The following is an 18,815-nucleotide window of genomic DNA, read 5'->3' on the forward strand; positions in this document are numbered from 1 at the left end:
CAATAAATGGATCATGTTCTAAGAGGGTCGTAACAATATTTGTCGATATTAGCAGTGAATTCATTTCATTGAATGATTGCTGTGTTAGATGCTTGTACTTAAAACATCTGGGTTTGTTTTGTTGGTACTGGAGTTTGAATTCAGGATCTTATTAGATTTGCTAGGCAGGTGCTCTGCCATTGAGCCATACCCCTAGTCCTTTTTGCTTTTAGTTATTTTTTTTTTTTTCACATAGGGTCTCTGGTTTTTTGCCTGGGCTAACCTGGACTGTAGCCCTCCTACTTATGCCTCCTGTGTAGGTGGGATGACAAGTTTGCACCACCACGCCTGCTTTTTTGTTAAGTAGTACTTAAAGATTGTTTTAATTTGCATCTCTTTTATTTCTAGCTGGGGATAATAACTTCCATGTTCCAAGTTTCTGGCATAACTTTGCTTTACCTTTGAGATAAGTGAGAAGAATAGATATAAATGTCTCCTGTCTATATTTGCAATTAAAACTAGAGTCCAGATTTCTAAATGACATTGGCATTTGTTGTGAAACAGATGTTTTCCTGCTTAGATAATTGATAAACATTAAATTTTACTTCTAACAATTTCATGTTATCCAGGAGGAAATTAGAAAATAAGTTACCTCCTTTAGAATGGATTATTCTTGAATCCTAAAATAACAGGTGCCAAAGGAGTGATTTCTCTGTTTGAACAGTCTCTGGTTTGTATTGTTACTCTTTATCCATCTGTTAAGGATCTTTCCAAGTACATTTTTCAATAGAAATGGTTTGGTTCCATGATTGATTAACCATTCTGTATTCTTTCACATATTAAATATAGTAGAAGCCTCTCTAGTACTATTGCCAGCTAGGGTGCTTTTCCCCCTCCAGTAAGAGCAGAGTTTTTACCCAGCTAAAAGCCACCGAGGGTAGTTTCTGTATTGTCTGAGGGTGGAGTGACCCATCCTGAAGAAGACAAAGTGAGGTGTGCTGTCTAAGGTGAGCAAAGAAGATGGTGGTTCTGAGAGAGTTAATGGCCTGAGTCAAAGGTCAAGGCGGGGTTTCCTGATCTGTGGTCTGTGGACCCGAGTCCATAGAGAGGATTGGGGAACCCAGCAGCCCCTTGAGATTATAAACAAATGTCTGTCTATGTGTGTGTGCAGCACCCATCAGAGTCTCAGAAGTACTGGTGTAGAGAGTAAGGTTGTGGGATGAGGAAGCCTGAGATGGCGAACAGTGAGGAAGGCAGAAAGAGTAAGGTTAGAGGTGGGTACAGTTTTCGTTCTCCTAAGTACAGTCTGCTACTGTTCCTGTGTTCCTGGGGGTCAAGGGAGTGTGGGGCACAGTATCCCCCGGAAAGTCATCGCAGTCTACCCTGGATGCTAAAGGGCTCCGGGGAGCTGGGGCACGCCTCTGCTGTGCATCCAGCAGCCAGGGAACCATGCAATAGAATTTCAGGGCTTGTCTGCCTTTTCTTCCTAAAGCATGTCTGCTGAAATCTATAAGTATGGGTGTGGTTCTTATTCTAGAGACTAGGAGTTTTGCATGTGGGACAGAAGCTTGAAGAACAAGATGAATTTGAGAAGATTTACAAAAATGGTAGGTAATTTCTTTTATGAAGACAAAGTCACTCAAAATTTGAAATTGATTATTGGGGTGTCATTTTAATCGTTATCACTGTTTTTGATTTTTTTTTGTTTTTAACAGCCTGGGCTGACAATGCAAATGCTTGTGCCAAACAATATGCAGGAACTGGTGCCTTGAAGACTGACTTTACCAGGTAAGCCACGCTTTTAAAGTAATATTCCACAGTGGTTTATAGTCCCAGTGTCTTTTAGGGTCCTGTGGGCAGCTTTCAGGGAGCAGCAACTACAATAGCACTGGGGTCTCACTTGGGGCTCGTCAAGTCAGGAGTGCTGAGAGATGAGGGTCAGGCACAGATGGCTGCCTTCCTTGGGGATTCTGATGCTCTGTAGTGCTTATCAAATATTACTGTGCACCTGACACCAGTCTGGATTCTGCAGACCTGGGGCACAGCCTGAGAACTGACTTCTAAAAAGCTGTCAGGTAATGCTGGTGGTACTGTCAAGGACCACACTGGATACTAAGGAGTTAGAACATTTTGAATCTGTTACAAATTCATTTGGGTCTTTTATGATACACTGTATGAACTTTTTCCTTGTCATTATTCCCTAAATGATATAACAACTATTTGCCTAATATGTACATTGTATCAGGTATTATATATAATTTAGAGATTGGTTAAAGTATACAAGAGGCTGTAGGTAGGTTGTATAGAATACTGTACTACTTTCTATAAGGGACTTGAGCATCTATGAACTTTGGTTTGAAGGGCTCCCCCGTGAATACTGAGTGACAGCTGTACGTATTTCTTAGACCTACTAGTGACTTCCTTGTGATTGTCTCTATATTTTCAGGGATAATTTTTAACATCTTTATAATTCACTTATGTCTGTAGCATACACTTTATTGTCCATAAAACAGTGTGAGAATTTAGGATGCAAGTTTAGAATTTAAGACCAATCCTCTTTTAACCAGAACTGGAAAGAGAACTCAGTTGGGACTAATAATGGATGGCTTGAACTCACTAATACGGTATTACAAGAACAACTTTTCTGATGGATTTAGACAAGTAAGTTTGTATTTGATGTACTTTGGTTGTTGAATGGTTGTGTCATTGAGTTGTTCCTCAATAATGTAATCTAGAAGTTTGGGAGTTAATTTCCTTCTTTCTGTTCCAGGATTCCATAGACTTATTTCTCGGGAACTATTCAGTGGATGAATTAGAGTCACATAGTCCTTTAAGTGTTCCAAGGGACTGGAAATTCCTGGCTGTAAGAAACCATTATATTTCTCAAAATGTTAAAAGTATTGTGTCCAAAGGAGCAGATGTTATCATCTCCCCTTGACTGACAACATTATATGCTGTTCTAGATGGAGTATACACACTTAGGTTTCTCCAAAGAGATCAGTGCACAGAGGAAAGTAACTTTGAGCATTGTTTCCTGATACTCTTGCACATCCTTTTTGTGTGAGAACAATAAACAAGGGGATATGAAAGATTCCTCATTTCAGGAACATCAGTCCTGTTATGCTAAGGGAATTGGTGGAGACAAATATGTAACATGGGAGGCAAAGTGTGTTTTTGATAACATCTCTTCTTATTGTCTACACTGTTCACCAGACTTTGCAAAGAGTCTCTAGGGTCTCATGCTTATTTGCAAAGTACCCTGGAATGAAAGGGATGCCTGGGCTCCTGGATTCTCATTTGGGTGACCTCCTTCCTCCTAGCACTTCCTTGATTTAGAGCAGAGGCACACTTCGTCAGGTCTCATAACTTAACCATTCTGAAAGACCTGGGTAGTTATGATTGATCCCCCGAATAATGTTCCTTGTCGAAATAAGATATTGTATGTATTAGTTTTGTGAAGAGTTTTATTCTTTTCCCAAGCAAAGCATGTAGGACCGATTTTGCAACCACTGACTATCGTTCTTAAACTGGTGTCTCTTTTTGTTTCTTTTCCAGTTGCCTATTATCATGGTTGTTGCCTTTTCAATGTGCATTATCTGTTTGCTTATGGCTGGTAAGTCTGCTCTTATTTCATATGTTTACCTATGAAATTTAAGGAGGATAGAGTAGGTGAGATTAGTTATTTTGATGTTTTATGAAAAAGAAAATACGCCTAGTAGTTTGATAATTGATTTTGTTTGTTTTTGTGTTGCTAGGGATCAAACCCAGGGTACTGTGCATTTAAGGCAGGAGCTCTCCCACTAAGTCACACCTCCATACTGTTTTTTTACTTATGATTTTGATTACATTTTTTTCTTATTACCAAAGTAATGCATAATAATTATAGAAAATACAGTTAGACAAAAAAAAGAAAATACTGTCATCCCGCCTTCCAGAGATGAGCCAACCATTCTTAATATTTTGATGTTTCATTCTTTATCAGTTTGTGGAATGTTATACATTTTTGTAATCTGTTTTGGTTTTTTTTCCACTGAGTAGTATGAATATTTTTCTCATGTTCTTTACCTTTTTTTTATGTGGTAATGCAGATTGAGTGCAGGGACTTGCACATACTAGGCAAGCAGTGTACCACTTGAGCCATGCCCCCAGCTTTTTTATTTTTGCATTTTGTTTTTTGAGATTGGATTTCCCTAATTCTGGCCTTGAACTCAAAATCCTCCTGTCTCACCCTCCAGAGTTGGTGGGATTACAGGCATACACCACCATAACCAGCTATTCCTTATGTTTAAAAGCCACACTTTATGTTTAACCAACCACTAATCATTGGGCACATAACTTATTTATGGATTAAAGACATAGCTTATTATGAAATTTTAAAAGATTAAGAAAAGGTAAGAATAAATTTGCCTAAGAACCTGACGAGGTTCTTATTATTTTTCCTATATTAATAATCATTTAAGCTTAAAGTGAGAGGAATACTGTCTCTATTGTAAAATGTTCTGTGTTTTGGGGGGTTTGAGCCTGACTAGGTTGTATTGTACCTGTGAGGTTTAATCTTAAGCACACTAGGGAAAGAGGCACCTTCCAGTCTTCATCCTTTCTTTTTTTTTTCTTTATTCATTTATTCATATGTGCATACATTGTTTGGGCCATTTCCCCCCCCCTCTCCCCTCCCCCCCTTCCTTTCCCCCAGTCTTCATCCTTTATCCCTTGGGAAAGAGGCTAAATTTTGTCTGCCTCTCTGAATTCCACCATCCTCAGGGCACCATTCAGATTCTCCCTCTGAAAAAGTGTCCCTTTGTTCCTCCACATAGAAGCCATTTTCCCCTCTCTGGATTTCCACAGAACTCTACCTCTCTTCTATCACTTTCCTTTTTGAGCTTGTGAATACCCAGGGGTTTGTTTCTATCTGTAGTAATGATTTGCATACTTGCTTGTGCGCAAATCAGCAGCTTTTTGAGGCTAAGACTGTGTCTTATTAGTTGTTTTGTCTCCTGTGACTGGGATATAGTAAGCCCTCAAATGTTTGCTAAATTAGGGGCTCTCATTCCACCACCACCACCAGCCTCATGACAAGACGTCAGCTTCTTGAGGGAGAGGTTCACTGCCTGTTCACCTCTGTTCTCTTCAGTGTTCAGCACTGTAGACAATCACCACATTGTTTTAATAAGTGCTGATGTGTTGAGTGACGGGATGGAACCATCCTGTTTATTATTCTAGTTAGCAGATTTTTTGTGAAAGAACCATATATATAAAATATTTTTGTATTTATGGATTGCATGTGGTCTCAATTGTATGTTCTTTGACCCTTCTTAACTTTTTTTTCTTTTTTTTCATTTTTCTTTTATTATTCATATGTGCATACAAGGCTTGGTTCATTTCTCCCCCCTGCCCCCACCCCCTCCCTTACCACCCACTCCACCCCCTCCCTCTCCCCCCCTCAATACCCAGCAGAAACTATTTTGCCCTTATCTCTAATTTTGTTGTAGAGAGAGTATAAGCTATAATAGGAAGGAACAAGGGGTTTTGCTGGTTGAGATAAGGATAGCTATACAGGGCATTGACTCACATTGATTTCCTGTGCGTGGGTGTTACCTTCTAGGTTAATTCTTTTTGATCTAACCTTTTCTCTAGTTCCTGGTCCCCTTTTCCTATTGGCCTCAGTTGCTTTAAGGTATCTGCTTTAGTTTCTCTGCATTAAGGGCAACAAATGCTAGCTAGTTTTTTAGGTGTCTTACCTATCCTCACCCCTCCCTTGTGTGCTCTAGCTTTTATCATGTGCTCATAGTCCAATCCCCTTGTTGTGTTTGCCCTTGATCTAATGTCCACATATGAGGGAGAACATACGATTTTTGGTCTTTTGGGCCAGGCTAACCTCACTCAGAATGATGTTCTCCAATTCCATCCATTTACCAGCGAATGATAACATTTCGTTCTTCTTCATGGCTGCATAAAATTCCATTGTGTATAGAGACCACATTTTCTTAATCCATTCGTCAGTGCTGGGGCATCTTGGCTGTTTCCATAACTTGGCTATTGTGAATAGTGCCGCAATAAACATGGATGTGCAGGTGCCTCTGGAGTAACAGTCTTTTGGGTATATCCCCAAGAGTGGTATTGCTGGATCAAATGGTAGATCGATGTCCAGCTTTTTAAGTAGCCTCCAAATTTTTTTCCAGAGTGGTTGTACTAGTCTACATTCCCACCAACAGTGTAAGAGGGTTCCTTTTTCCCCGCATCCTCGCCAACACCTGTTGTTGGTGGTGTTGCTGATGATGGCTATTCTAACAGGGGTGAGGTGGAATCTTAGTGTGGTTTTAATTTGCATTTCCTTTATTGCTAGAGATGGTGAGCATTTTTTCATGTGTTTTCTGGCCATTTGAATTTCTTCTTTTGAGAAAGTTCTGTTTAGTTCACATGCCCATTTCTTTATTGGTTCATTAGTTTTGGGAGAATTTAGTTTTTTAAGTTCCCTGTATATTCTGGTTTTCAGTCCTTTGTCTGATGTATAATTGGCAAATATTTTCTCCCACTCTGTGTGACCCTTCTTAACTTATAGTAAAAATAGGTTGAAGCCACAGGAATTGCCTGTGGTGTGACTGTGAGTTCTGTGTCAGGAAGGAAGAGGACAGAGTCAGCCAGTATCTGCTGATTACTCACAGGCCAGCAGCTGGTTTTCCTCATGCCCTAGATCTTCTGACTTAAATCTTAAAAACACTGCCCAGTGGATGCCATTTTCTTGAAGCCACTCCACTGTTAAATTTTATTTATTTTGTTTTTCTGTACCCACATTTACTTAATCTCTGCCCTCTAGAAGGGCAGAAAAGTTAATACTAAGAGTCTGGCTAAGTACAAAGCTCTGTGTTCAAACCCAGCACCACCAAAAAAAAGTTCAGTCTGAATGAAATGGAGGATTCCTTTGGAGAGTATTCAGTGACCCTTTCTTGGGCTAGGGAAGTAGCACAGTGGCAGAGCACTTGCCTAGTATGTGTAACACATTGAGTTCAGTTCCTAGTAGGGAGAAAAATAAAAAGGAAAACAGACTTTTTTTATTGAAGACAAATTTTAAAACTCAGAGCTGTGAAAATTACTAATTATGCAAATTTGGGGGATATTGAATAAAAAGAGGTTGGGTACTGTGGATGGTGACATGTCAGTTAAGATAATGAACTTTTGGGTACAGTGGCATCTGATTTCTAGTTCCAGGTGTGGCTTTCAAGGAGATAAAAAAGAAATGTAGCATGACCTCTGACAACTTGTTTGGATAGGAAGAGTCAGGTTGCTGTCTGTCTTTCCCTCTTGCTCTCTCTCTCTCTCCCCCATTTGTTTGCTTGTTTGTTTGTTTATTACCGGAGTTTGAACCCAGGACCTTGCACATGCTAGGCGGGTACTCTTCCACTGAATCATAATTCCCACCCCTCTTTTCTTGTTCATATTTTGTTTTTGAGATAGGGTCTTGCTAACTTTGCCTGGGCTGGCCTCATACTTGCAATCTTTCTGCCTTCAGTTCTCAAGTGGCTGGAATTATAGGTGTGCACCACACCAACATAGGAGAGCCTGGCTTCTCTTGTGCTCACTCACTGGTTGTTGGCCATTACATACATTTTCTCTGTCTGCAGGTAGGCCAGTAGGTAGGAGAGAAGTGACGATAGGCTTGACTGTTCAAGACATAACAAAATAGGTCTTTGCTCTCTGTCTGCTGCTAACCTTCATGAACTCAAGTCAGCAGAGTTGTGCTAAATGTTATTAAAATATATTTCTGAGTTTTGTTTTATTAGCCAACTTTACTGAAACATGTATATTTTCAAAGTATGTTTTTGTGTTAGTTTTTTGATAGCTTTTATCTGTTCTAGGTAGAACTATGAATTAAACTATTGGCAATTGTTTCTTCTAATATTAAGCTTGTAATCTTAAGTGATAATTATTATTTGTATGATATAATGTAAAAGAGTTTAGTTGAGTGGTTCTCAAAATGTGGCCTCTGGATCAGGCATCAGCACTATCTGGGAACTTGCTAGAAGGACAGATTCTTTGGGTTCAGTAGTTGATGCTTTATAAAGTCATGCAGGGTTGGAGACTGATTTAAGCCTTAATAAGGAGGTTCTTAAATTTTTCCTGTGGATATGCTAGTAAACTTTAATGTAAAGATGTGCTATGCAGCTGACAACTGGATCTGGAATCAACAAATGACATTTATTTATCAACTCTTTGCAGGTGACACTTGGACAGAAACACTGGCCTATGTGCTCTTCTGGGGAGTAGCAAGCATTGGAACATTTTTTATTATTCTTTACAATGGGAAAGATTTTGTTGATGCTCCTAGATTGGTCCAAAAAGAAAAGATAGACTGAATTTGTGTTTGTGGAAAGCGGCTTGGCTTGGAAGAGTCCATGATGCAGAACTGGAGTCTTTACTGATCTGCTTTCCACATCAGCCCGGGTCTTTTTAGCCTTTATCACAAAGCACCTCATGTGCTCTGTGCTGGGTGGAGTCTTAGAATTGATCTGATATTACTGCCTTGATGATCTCTTTACTATTGAGATGGTTGTATTTATAATTTGCAGCTCTACTATAATTGAAATGTAACCTGAATTCAGCTCACAGAACAAAAGGATATGTTCACTGTCAAGCTAATCAGCTATTAACAGATAATTAATATATTTTAAAAGTTCAGCCTCTTTCATTATTTAAAATAGTAAAATTATTTTTCTGGCTCTGTTTCATTATTGTCATTGTAGCAGTCACTGTTAGCAAGCATACTTTTCCACACATCTTGGGACTTTTCTTAAAAATTTAGTGATAAGCTAACTCTACAATGTTTATAAAATGTAAGTCTCCTACAGACATCAAGTAGTTTGAAGAGATGGTCTGTGACTTCATGGGAGGGAAGAGGAGAATGGGGTCTGGGCTTCTTTCAAGTTTCTGGTGGCTGCCTCTTGACCTCAGTCAACTTGAACTGCTGCGGTGCGCCAGTAGTTTAAGTGTGATGAAAGAGTTCAGGTATACTTTATCTTTTTTAAAAAGGTGTAAATGAAATCAAAGAATGTAAAGTCTGTCTCTTATGCTAAAGGTCCAAAGCCTTCTCTTTTTAAGGACTGCTCCATTGTGGAAATGCTGTGGGCTGGCCAGCTGCTTCCTTTTGGTTTCTTTGGGGACTACTCTTTGGGTCATACAGCACTCTGAGAGGATTTATGCTAAATTTGATACTGCACTTGGGACAACAGCTGCTTTTTCATGCATGGTACTATTGCTTTTCACTCTGTCGAGGTTTTTGTTGGCTACCAATAAGTGTGTCTGAAATTTAATGCTTCCAGGTAGTTATAGTTCTCCAAATCAAGGACCAACTTCAACTTTATGTGCAAAAACAAACCTGAAAAATAGTGTTTCACAGGCTGTTCGTAATTTTAACTGTCAGATTGTATATGCAAATTGTAATTATGAGGTTTAGATATTAGAGCAGTATGTAAGGTAGTACAATTACCATTATTTTAAAGTAATTCGGTTAAACACTGCTACAGTATTTCAGTGTTTTGCTTGAAAATATGTACAGTTTTTTTTCCAATGGCAGTACCTTATGTTGTCCTTAAATATTTCAAAAGCGCCTTTATTTTAACATTACCTTTTTTCAACATTATCTTTTATAAATACTAACAAGAGTTGTTGCTTTTAGAAATTCTAAAGGAAATAATAGCTGGGGGTAACCCTGTGTTGTTTAAAATCAGTCATTAAAAACTCACAGTAGGGTAAATTAATAGTGCCGCCTATTCTTAATATATAAATTGGTGTAATTTGTTCCAAAGATGGAATATTGAGACTTAGCTCATGCCTACTGTAATATATTATTCAAATGCTTCTGAGCATTTCATAGTAAGAACTTAATGTCAACAACTACAACAAAGACCAAATCTGAACCGCTAGTGTGGCTGCTTTCAGGGAGAATGGATTAATGATATTGGTATGTTGGGTCGTAAGCTATCAATATTTCAGAACCCTGCAATGATTTTATTTCTTAATTCATGTACTGTAAGTCCATAAGTGAAAATAAAATGTAATATTCTTTTCTAATTACTGTTGGTGTCATTCCTATACTTTCTTTTTTTTGAAAGGTCATGTTTTTTCTTTTTTATCATAAAACAGTGTATGATAACTATAGGAAAATCATACAATATAAGTAAATAAGAAAAGCAGTAGCTTCTGAAATCCTGTCTTCCAGTTATAATCACTTAAGAAATTTTTATATATTTATTGTTACTTTTTAACAGACTGGGGAAATATTTAGTAAAGTATAATGTCCATAAAAAAAAAAACTACTTTCAAATTATAATTTGTTTCAAAATGATATGCCTCATTTAAAATGATAAAAGTGGGGAAATACTACTTACTAGAAAATATTCTCTTCAGGTCACAGGAAAGTATCAATGAGCATGAGGGAAATACTGAAGTAAATCTTGATGCTTTAGGGGATCCTCACTCATGTGGGAAATGAGATGAAATTCCTTAAAAATGGCATCTCACTCACAAACACGCACACACACACATGTGTGTACTATAAGCATGTTTCAGTGATTTTTTTATCTTCAGAAAAATTCACTATAACCATCCTCTTAATTTGTTTTTCCATTTTGTAGTGGAATAATTTCAGCAGATGTGGTTAATTTGAGTGCCTTGTGAGTTCACTGTGCTTTTCTAATCAGGGACTACAGGGCTGCAAGAGAAGATGTGCCAGCTCTGAATGGCCACAGGGTGTTAGTTACCCATCACTATAACAAAGTACCCGTATTTGTTTCTATTTATTACCTCTCTGACACTGTACATCAGGAATACAGATGTGCTTTAGCTCTCTTTCCTGCTTCAGGTTCTCCCACAGGGCCCTCAAGATTCAACTAGAGCAGGATTCACTTTCAAGATCACTCTGTTGGCAAGTTCCTCATGTCAGTTCCTCACAGGCTGAACTAATCTGCCTTGCTGGCTCTTAGCTAGAAACCACCCTCAGTTCACTGCCACCTGGTCTTCTCCAACACAGAGCAATGTGGTTCTTCCAAGCCAACAAGAATCTGCAAGCAAGATGGAAGTCACAGTCTTATAACTTAACTTTGGAAGTGTCCTTCCATCACTTGAACTGTATTCTGTGCTCTACTGGATCCAGCTTACTCAAGGGGAGGAGAGTACATGAAGGCATGAGTAATAGAAGATGGAGATCATTAGAGGACATTATGGAAGTCTGCCTACCAGCATCAGTAAGGAGAGAAGAATTGCAAGATGAGGTACAGAGCTAGTATTGGAGGGAATCAGGTGGAAGAGCTGGGGTTTACACTGATTATCTAATGCTTTGTAACAGATCAGCCCAAAAGGGAGAGCAAGAGGAGTGAGGGTTAGAGGAGAGAGGTGGGACACACAGCTGGCGCGCCATGCTGCTGTTGCCCTTACTCCTGGCTGTCTTCCCCAGAGAGAGTCCCAGTAGCTTTCATTTTCTTCCCTTTCACCTGCATTTTTTCCTAGTTTAGTACATAGTAAGTTTCCCTAGGTAAGTGTATTGTTTAGTTTCACTTGTTTTTTAAGTACTTCATTTTTGAAGTTTATAAAAATTATATTCTGTATTTATTTTCCTACAGCTTACCTTTGCACTCAGCTTTGTTTCTAAGGCTCATCAGTGTTGATGGTTACCCCTGTTGTCCATTCCTGTTAACTCTTGTTTGCATGGAATGAATGTTACAATGTGTATATTCAGTGGGATTTACTGATTACTGTCACAATTAACTTTTTGTCTAGTGTAATGTAGGTGGACATTTTAATTGTTTCTGGTGGTTTGTGCTCTCACTCAGTACTGCTGTGGACATTATGCCCATCTCCTGGCTCAGTGGGAAGGTGTTTCTCCATGGTATATGCCCAGCAGTACTACACCAGATAACATGAAATTATTTTACAAATTGTTTGTGTCATGTATATTCCTACCAGTTCCGTGTTATCACATAGTACCACATTGTCATAGACTCTACATCATCAGACTCCTATTTTTTAATCCAGCAGGTATGAAACAGTATGCCACTCTGGCATTTCTCTTATCACTAATGAGATCAGAATGATCTTTTCATAGTTTTGTTTTTGATTTTCTCTGTTTCATATTATGGGCCTGTTGAGGTCTTGCCTGTTTTCGTTAGATTATTCTTGCCAGTTTGTTAAAGTTCTTTGTATTCTGGAGAGTATTTTTTGACTGTTTGTACCACAACATCTCCCTGTTTGTAGTTTGCCTCATTTGCTTGTGGGTGACTTGATGAATGCATCAACTGCATGGTTATCAAAGCACATTTTGTGCCCGTATAAGACCATGTTGCTCTCCCTGAAAGGAAAACTTTTCAGTTCTCACTTTTAGGTCTTTTATTCTATCCGCAGTTGACTTCAGCTGTGGAGTAAGGAAACGGGTGTGTATCAGTCAAGATTGGCCACACTACTATGATATCAAGTGATCCCCAGATCTCAATGAATTTGGGGGGGGGGGCGGTTTAAATTCAAGGTCTCATGCTTGCTTGATGAGCGCTCTACTGCTTGAGCCACTCCGCCAACCCCCCTCTCCCTTCCTCCTTTTGTTAAAGGTTTGTTTTTCCTTCCTGCTGTGTATCTGAAGAGATGACTGTAGCTCTGCTCCATTGCTACATTTTGGGTCCCAGAGTGATGGAACAGCTTCTCTTTGGGACATTTTCAGTTGTCCTGACTCAGCATTGATATTAGTGTTAGCATCCTGATTGTCACTCAAAAGTAGCAGTCTTCTGTTTACATTTCATTGGTTAAAGCCAGTCACATGGCCAAATTAGATGTTCCTGGGTCTAGGGAACGTACTGCTGCCTTAGAGAGGAGCAGTATGAGATAATATGATCAGTGTATGAGCCAGTGTTCTTTGTCTCCATAAGGCTACTTGTTACTAAAAATGTTGATCCCTTCCTTCCAAGTTTTGGTTTATTTGAGGGTGTTTTGGGCTTTCTGTTGTGTTCTATTGGGCTGTGTGATTTCACTGCCAAGAGCTGTTCCTCATGCAGTCTCATCTTGTAGAAATCTCATCCTGCCATGAGCTCTGCACCATCTAGCTCCTTTGTCTGTTAGGCAAACACCTTGACGGAATGCATTTTCCTAAGTGTGTTTTGGGGTAGTGTCAATTCTCTTATATGTTCTTACAGTTCAGGAATCTGTGGTGAGAACTGTTTGGAAACACTGGATTAAACAAAGTTAAAGTGTTGTCTAAGCTGTAGAACTCTCAGAGCTTGAAAAATGACTCTAGAGGAGTTCTGTGCTGTGCAGCAGCATCAAACTTTTTAGCCTGTGGAAATCTTTATTCATAGAGCAGTGCATAAGACCCATATTCTGTGGGATTCATTTTAGGCAGGGCTGCCAGGGGTGAGTGAGAAACCTGTGCTGTAATCTAGTTGAACCTCAGTTGACAGTTGAACTTGCCGTGTGTACACAGACACGTGCGCTCAACTCATGCTGAAGAATCCCAGCTAGTCTTCCTTAATGTCCAGCTCTCATCCTTCCCTGCCCCTAGCCAGGCTAGACATTTGGCTCCATGGTGGTTTCACTGGGAGGACCAACGATTAATGTTCTGTGACATGTTTAACTTACAATGAATGCCCTGGTCGCAGATGAATGAGTTAGATAATGTTTGTTCTGAACTTTTCCCTTTATAGATTATTCTGACCATGAATTTGTTTTTCATTTGGCTTGTTTTAGCCAAAGATCCAGGTGTTTGTTCATCTTTCTCTGTTCACCATTTTCACTAATGTGTGCCTATTGCTCCTTTATTATTCTACTTGTACAAAGCTTAAAATGCCATCCATTAAAGTATTGTGTTACATTTTATGTCATGGTAGAGGTGGGGTTAAATATAGGCTCTGATCTTAGGAAAAGTAGAAAGTTCAGTTAGTGAGGCATATTTAGGAGAACTGTGAGAAAAGGTTTATGTAGCTCACGGTTTTGGAGGCTCAAAGGCATGGCATCTGCATTGTCTTGGTTCTGAAGAGGCAGCCGATGGCAATGTTGTGGAATGCCACAACAATATTGGAGAACAGGTCCCATTTCAGGCCAGGAAGCAGAAAGAGGCAGCAAGAGACCAGGATCCCCCAATATCCTTTGAGGGCACACCCCCAGTGACCTAAAGATCTCCCACGAGGCCTACCTTTTAAAAGTCCCAATACCATCACCTTGGTACCAAGCCTTTACCTGTGAACCTTTGGGGCACACTTAACCAAAACCATACACATGATCTAGAACCACATATTCTAGGTTTTGTCCACCTTTATTCATTAATCTATACCTTTTGATTTCTCCTTTCTACTCATCCCTCTTATCTGTTTCTAGAACACAATCCCACAATGTTGTGAGTCAGTAATTTGGACTTAGCTTGGCTGGGCAATTATTGTGTTTCAAGTGGCACTGATGGAGGTCACTCAATGTATTCAGCTGGCAGGTAGAATTGCTGTTTCTGGTCCACACTGGTCAGGTACCCTACCAAGGATGACTGGAAGATGGGCATAGCTGGTCCTGTGAGCTGGAGCACCTATGCACATGACCTCTGCAGCATGGTAGTGGGACTTCATATATGACAGCTCAGGACTCCCCAAACACACACTTCCATCAACCCATGTGGAAGCTGCCTGGCATTTTATGATCACGCTTTGGATGTCAGATGTTGTCCTTCCCATCATATTCTTTTTGTTGAAGTAGTTCTAAGCCCACCTGGATTCAGGGGGAGGGAACTCAGACCCCATCTCTCTAGGGGAGGAGTGGAAAAGACTGAAGCGATGCCTGAAAATATTTTGGAATATTTTAAAGGCTTTGGTCCAGAGCCCTCTTTTCTTCACATACACACTACCCTGGATGATCTCTCTTGGACCAGTGGTTTTAAATAACATCTATGCTGGCGACTCCCAGAGTTCAGTTATTTTGTTCAACAGCCTACCAGATGTTTCCTCTGATTCCCAGATGTCTCAAACATAACCTGTTAAAACAGAGCTCTTGACTTAACTCTGCAGCGTAGTTCTATCCTGTTTTCCCCATCTCAGAAAATACCAACAGCATCCACCCAGTGATTCGAGCATGTCTTTCCTCTCCACAACCAGGCATCCAACCCATCTTTAAGTCTTGACAAAATATTACAGACCTGCCTATTTCTTTCCATGTTCATTTTAAAATCCATGGACTATTAACCTCTGTGGATTTACTACAATAGCCCGTGGAGTGATTTTTACGTTTTCCTTCTCAGTCCATCTTCAGCAGTAGTCATCGTTTAGTGTCAAATCAGGTGGTTCCAGGACCCCACCCTGAACGCTTAGGAGACTTCCGTGGCTCTTTGAAAATGGTCCAGGCACACAAGGTCAAGGCTCAAGCAATAGACTGCTGGCTAAGTAAGTGCAAGACCCTGAATTCAAACCCTTGTTCCAACAACAACAACAAAAAAATCCCAGGCTCCTAGCTGTGGCTCACAGGCCTTATGTGATCTGGCTTCTGCCCACTCCTGCATGCTTTCCTCCCTTTGTTCTTTCCCATTCCAGTCACAGGCCTCTTTCCTAAACTTTTCTGCATCAGGTCTTTGCATGTGCTGTTGTTGCTGCCTAGATGGATCTTTTAGGATTTCCACTGGCTAGTTCATGCTTCACATTTCAGTTTGCGAAGCTCTTCCTTGACCTCTTGATTAGAGCACTGTTCTAGGAGGTCACCACATTGGTCCATTTAGTTCCTCCTTAGATGTGGACGTTGTCAAGCCCAGCTTGAGAATTCCAGCACGCTGAAGGCTGAGGAAGGAGGATTGTGAGGTTCTGGCCATCCTGGGCTACATAGCAAGAGCCTATCTCACAAATCCAAAAGCAAAACAAAACATTGCTGCCTATACAGTCACTTGTTAATCTGTCACCGCCTCCCAGAATGTAAGTGCAGTAAACTCCCAGAATGTAAGTGCAGTAAACACCAGCGACTGTGTCATGTTTACCACTGTCCCTTACCCCCCGCCCAAGGAACAGACTGCAATATGCGAGTTTAGTGATTTAAAAAATGTGACTCACATAAAAAAGGTCAGGAAATTCTGGTTAATAATTCCCTACTGGGGGCTGGGCAGATGGCTCACACCTGTGATCCCACCTACACTCAAGGCAATAGGTAGAAGGGTCGTGGTTGAAAACTCGACCCTATCTGAAAAGCAAAGCAAAAAAGGGCTGGAGGTATGGCTTAAGTGGTAGAGTGTCTGTCTAGCACTCTACACACTCTCTCACACCTGTGAGATTCTGAGTTCAAACTCTGGTACCCCCATGTTCCCCCCACCAAAAGACCTATTTGCAGATGCATTTTTTTGCCTTGCAAAGGGATATGGAAATCTCATTTCCTTCACCTGACAGAGGTAGAAAGAAAAATCATTTCTATTTATGAAATGGGGACAGCTATCGGTTAATTTTTCCATTTAAAATAACTCACCTCTCCCCTCAGGTTCCAAGGTCACATTCAGCTCTGCTGTGATTTTGTCCCACTCAAGCAGAAGAGAAGCGCCCAGAGATGAGAGATTGCCCGGGATGCACACAAGCAGGTGGCAAGCAATCTGCAGCAAACCAGAACAGTTCCTATTGTGTTCAAAATCCAGCATACCAGAAATAGTTTATCTTTCCCTCCCTCTTTCTCTCCCTCCCTCCTTCCCTTCCTGCCCTCCTCCCTTCCCTTCCCTCCCTTCCTCCTTCCCTCCCTCTTTAGAACTTGACCCTCAGTGGAAGACTTCATGCACTGGCTGCATGAGGGTAAATGTGGAAAAGGGCAACAGACAAAAAGTCTGGATGGATTCTCCCCCTCTTTATGTTTTCAAGATTAGCTTGTGTGCTCATTGTAACCAGGGAAAGTCTGTGTCGACAGTCCGGAGCCTGGAACCAGGAAGCCAGGAACATCCCCACAGTAAGTGTGCTTACTTAGGGTTTTATTTACAGTGACAGTTGATACGAACCACACATTTCTTCACCTGGTGTCTTAGAGCTGAGTCACAGGTGTATATGTTTCCAGCATAAATAGAAACTTTACAGAGTCCACCATTGGCCATACTGCCATGGTTACTGTGAAGTGTATGGGATGAAATGTCTCTTTTCTTGCCAGCCTATGGAGGTTTGGTGGACAAATGCCACAATGACCACTATTGTGCAGCCCCTAGCACAATAATAAGTCCTAGAAGGACTTATTATTGGCTCGAGGATTATTGAGAAATGTCTTGCTCCTCATGAAGTTTGCAGAAATCAGAATAAAACTTAAGTCATAGTGAGATGTTTTCATCTGTGGTATTACATCACTGTGAGTTGAAGGAGTAGGTGCTAGAAAACAATGTAAATTGTAGCAAGAAAATTAAATTATGGAGTAAGGATAGTAAAAGGCTAAAGTATTTGTGGCCAAAGGTAAGATTTTATCAGCTTAAATAGTTTATTTTAACTAAGTTTTCTTTATAGATTTGGGAAGCTGACAGGCAAAGTACTTCTGGCTTTCAAAAGCATCTGAGAAGCTTCCATCTGTAGGCAGTAGTTGTGAAACAGGGAATGGGTGACTTTGGTTTCTAGGAGATCCACTTCTTACATCTCAAAGACAGCTTGACTCACTTCTTGAGGCGGTGCATGATGAAAGTCCCCAGGGCCACGAGGGGGATGCACATGGTAGAGGAGGCCGGGAGCAATCCAATGACAGCTAGTGCATATGTGGGGTAATCCTTGGTCACCAGCTGTCCCTACAGAGAGAAACAGCATCAGGAGATAAAACTATCCCACTGATTCTTTTGAAAGCACTGCCTAGGACTCAGCCCTTCAGTCTGAGGCATCTGAGTGCAGGGCCATCCTTTGTCCATACCAGAACTTTCTGTGGTAGTGGAAATGTTCTGTATCAGGCTGTCCCATGTGGTACTCCACAAACCTGTGGCTGAAGAGGGGTCTTGCCCAGGGAACAAGAACCAGTGCTCCTGCAGGGAACCAGTACTGCTCAGTGTCCAGGGATAAGTTCACTGGAAAACTCTGGAGGGGACTCTTCCTGTCTTGTTACTGTGACATGTTTAAAACCTCACAGCCTAGTGCTACTGTCCTGACTCAGCTTTCTTGTTTGTTTTGGGGTTTGTTTGTTTTTGCTGTACTAGGGTTTGAATTCAGAGCCTTACACTTGCAAGGCAGGCACTCTATCACTTGAGCCATATCCCCAGCCTTTTTTGCTTCAGTTATTTTGGGGATAGGGTCTCACATTTATGCCCCAACTGGCCTAGACAATGATTCTTCAGTTTATGCTTATCACATAACTGGGATGACACATGTGTGCCACCATAACCACCTAGTGGTTCAGATGGGGTCTCATGAACTTTTTGCCCTAGCTGGCCTCAAACTGCAATTGTCCCAGTCTCCACCTTTGGAATAGCTGGGACTATAGAAGTGAGCCACTATGCCTGGCCCCAGTCCTGTCACTGCCATGTTTAAAACCTCACTTCCCAGCATGGCTGGCCTGGCTGAGCATTTCCCCACACCACAGCAACAGTCCCTTGTGTCAGAGGACTCAAGCCCACGCTCTGAGTGAGTCTGGAAACGTCAGATACCTGGGAGGCATCCCATGCTTGGTACTGCAGGGTTCCCGTGACGATGTAGTTGCTCAGGTAGAAGACAAAGAGGCCGATGATAAGCAGTGGACTCACACAGGCCCACATGGCCTTCCAGTACCAGTTGAGGGTGCGGCCAGTCATGGCCTGAAGGTCACCTTCAAATCTATTTGGACCATGGCAGGAGAAAGTCAGGATTATTCATGTTTCTGGAGGCAAGGGGGGGTCCAGTTTTGCATACCTTCTTAACTTAGGAAATTCT

General features: G+C 40.9%; 2 protein-coding genes across 3 annotated transcripts in view; one reads left to right on the top strand and one right to left on the bottom strand.

Annotated features, from left to right (window-relative positions):
- Sacm1l (SAC1 like phosphatidylinositide phosphatase) overlaps positions 1 to 10,044 on the top strand; it is a 54,858-nt gene extending 44,814 nt beyond the window's left edge. Inside the window, exons 16-22 of one of the 2 annotated variants that reach the window (XM_074059207.1) lie at positions 236 to 337; positions 1,517 to 1,586; positions 1,695 to 1,767; positions 2,547 to 2,640; positions 2,750 to 2,842; positions 3,535 to 3,592; positions 8,194 to 10,044. In XM_074059207.1, coding sequence (XP_073915308.1) covers positions 236 to 337; positions 1,517 to 1,586; positions 1,695 to 1,767; positions 2,547 to 2,640; positions 2,750 to 2,842; positions 3,535 to 3,592; positions 8,194 to 8,330 — 627 coding nt within the window. In that variant the 3' untranslated portion in view covers positions 8,331 to 10,044. The remainder of the gene's footprint in view (positions 1 to 235; positions 338 to 1,516; positions 1,587 to 1,694; positions 1,768 to 2,546; positions 2,641 to 2,749; positions 2,843 to 3,534; positions 3,593 to 8,193) is intronic. The other variant, XM_074059208.1, reaches the window with a different exon arrangement.
- Positions 10,045 to 10,602: 558 nt separating this feature from the next.
- The window catches only part of LOC109676897 (sodium- and chloride-dependent transporter XTRP3A-like), a 30,637-nt gene continuing 22,424 nt past the window's right edge, over positions 10,603 to 18,815 (bottom strand). Inside the window, 4 exon segments of the mRNA XM_074059209.1 lie at positions 10,603 to 15,758; positions 16,432 to 16,552; positions 17,583 to 17,707; positions 18,554 to 18,719. Of these exon segments, the coding sequence (XP_073915310.1) occupies positions 16,459 to 16,552; positions 17,583 to 17,707; positions 18,554 to 18,719 (385 nt within the window). The 3' untranslated portion in view covers positions 10,603 to 15,758; positions 16,432 to 16,458.

The sequence above is a fragment of the Castor canadensis genome, chromosome 17, assembly GCF_047511655.1.
Source record: "Castor canadensis chromosome 17, mCasCan1.hap1v2, whole genome shotgun sequence".
Taxonomy (NCBI): Eukaryota; Metazoa; Chordata; class Mammalia; order Rodentia; family Castoridae; genus Castor; species Castor canadensis.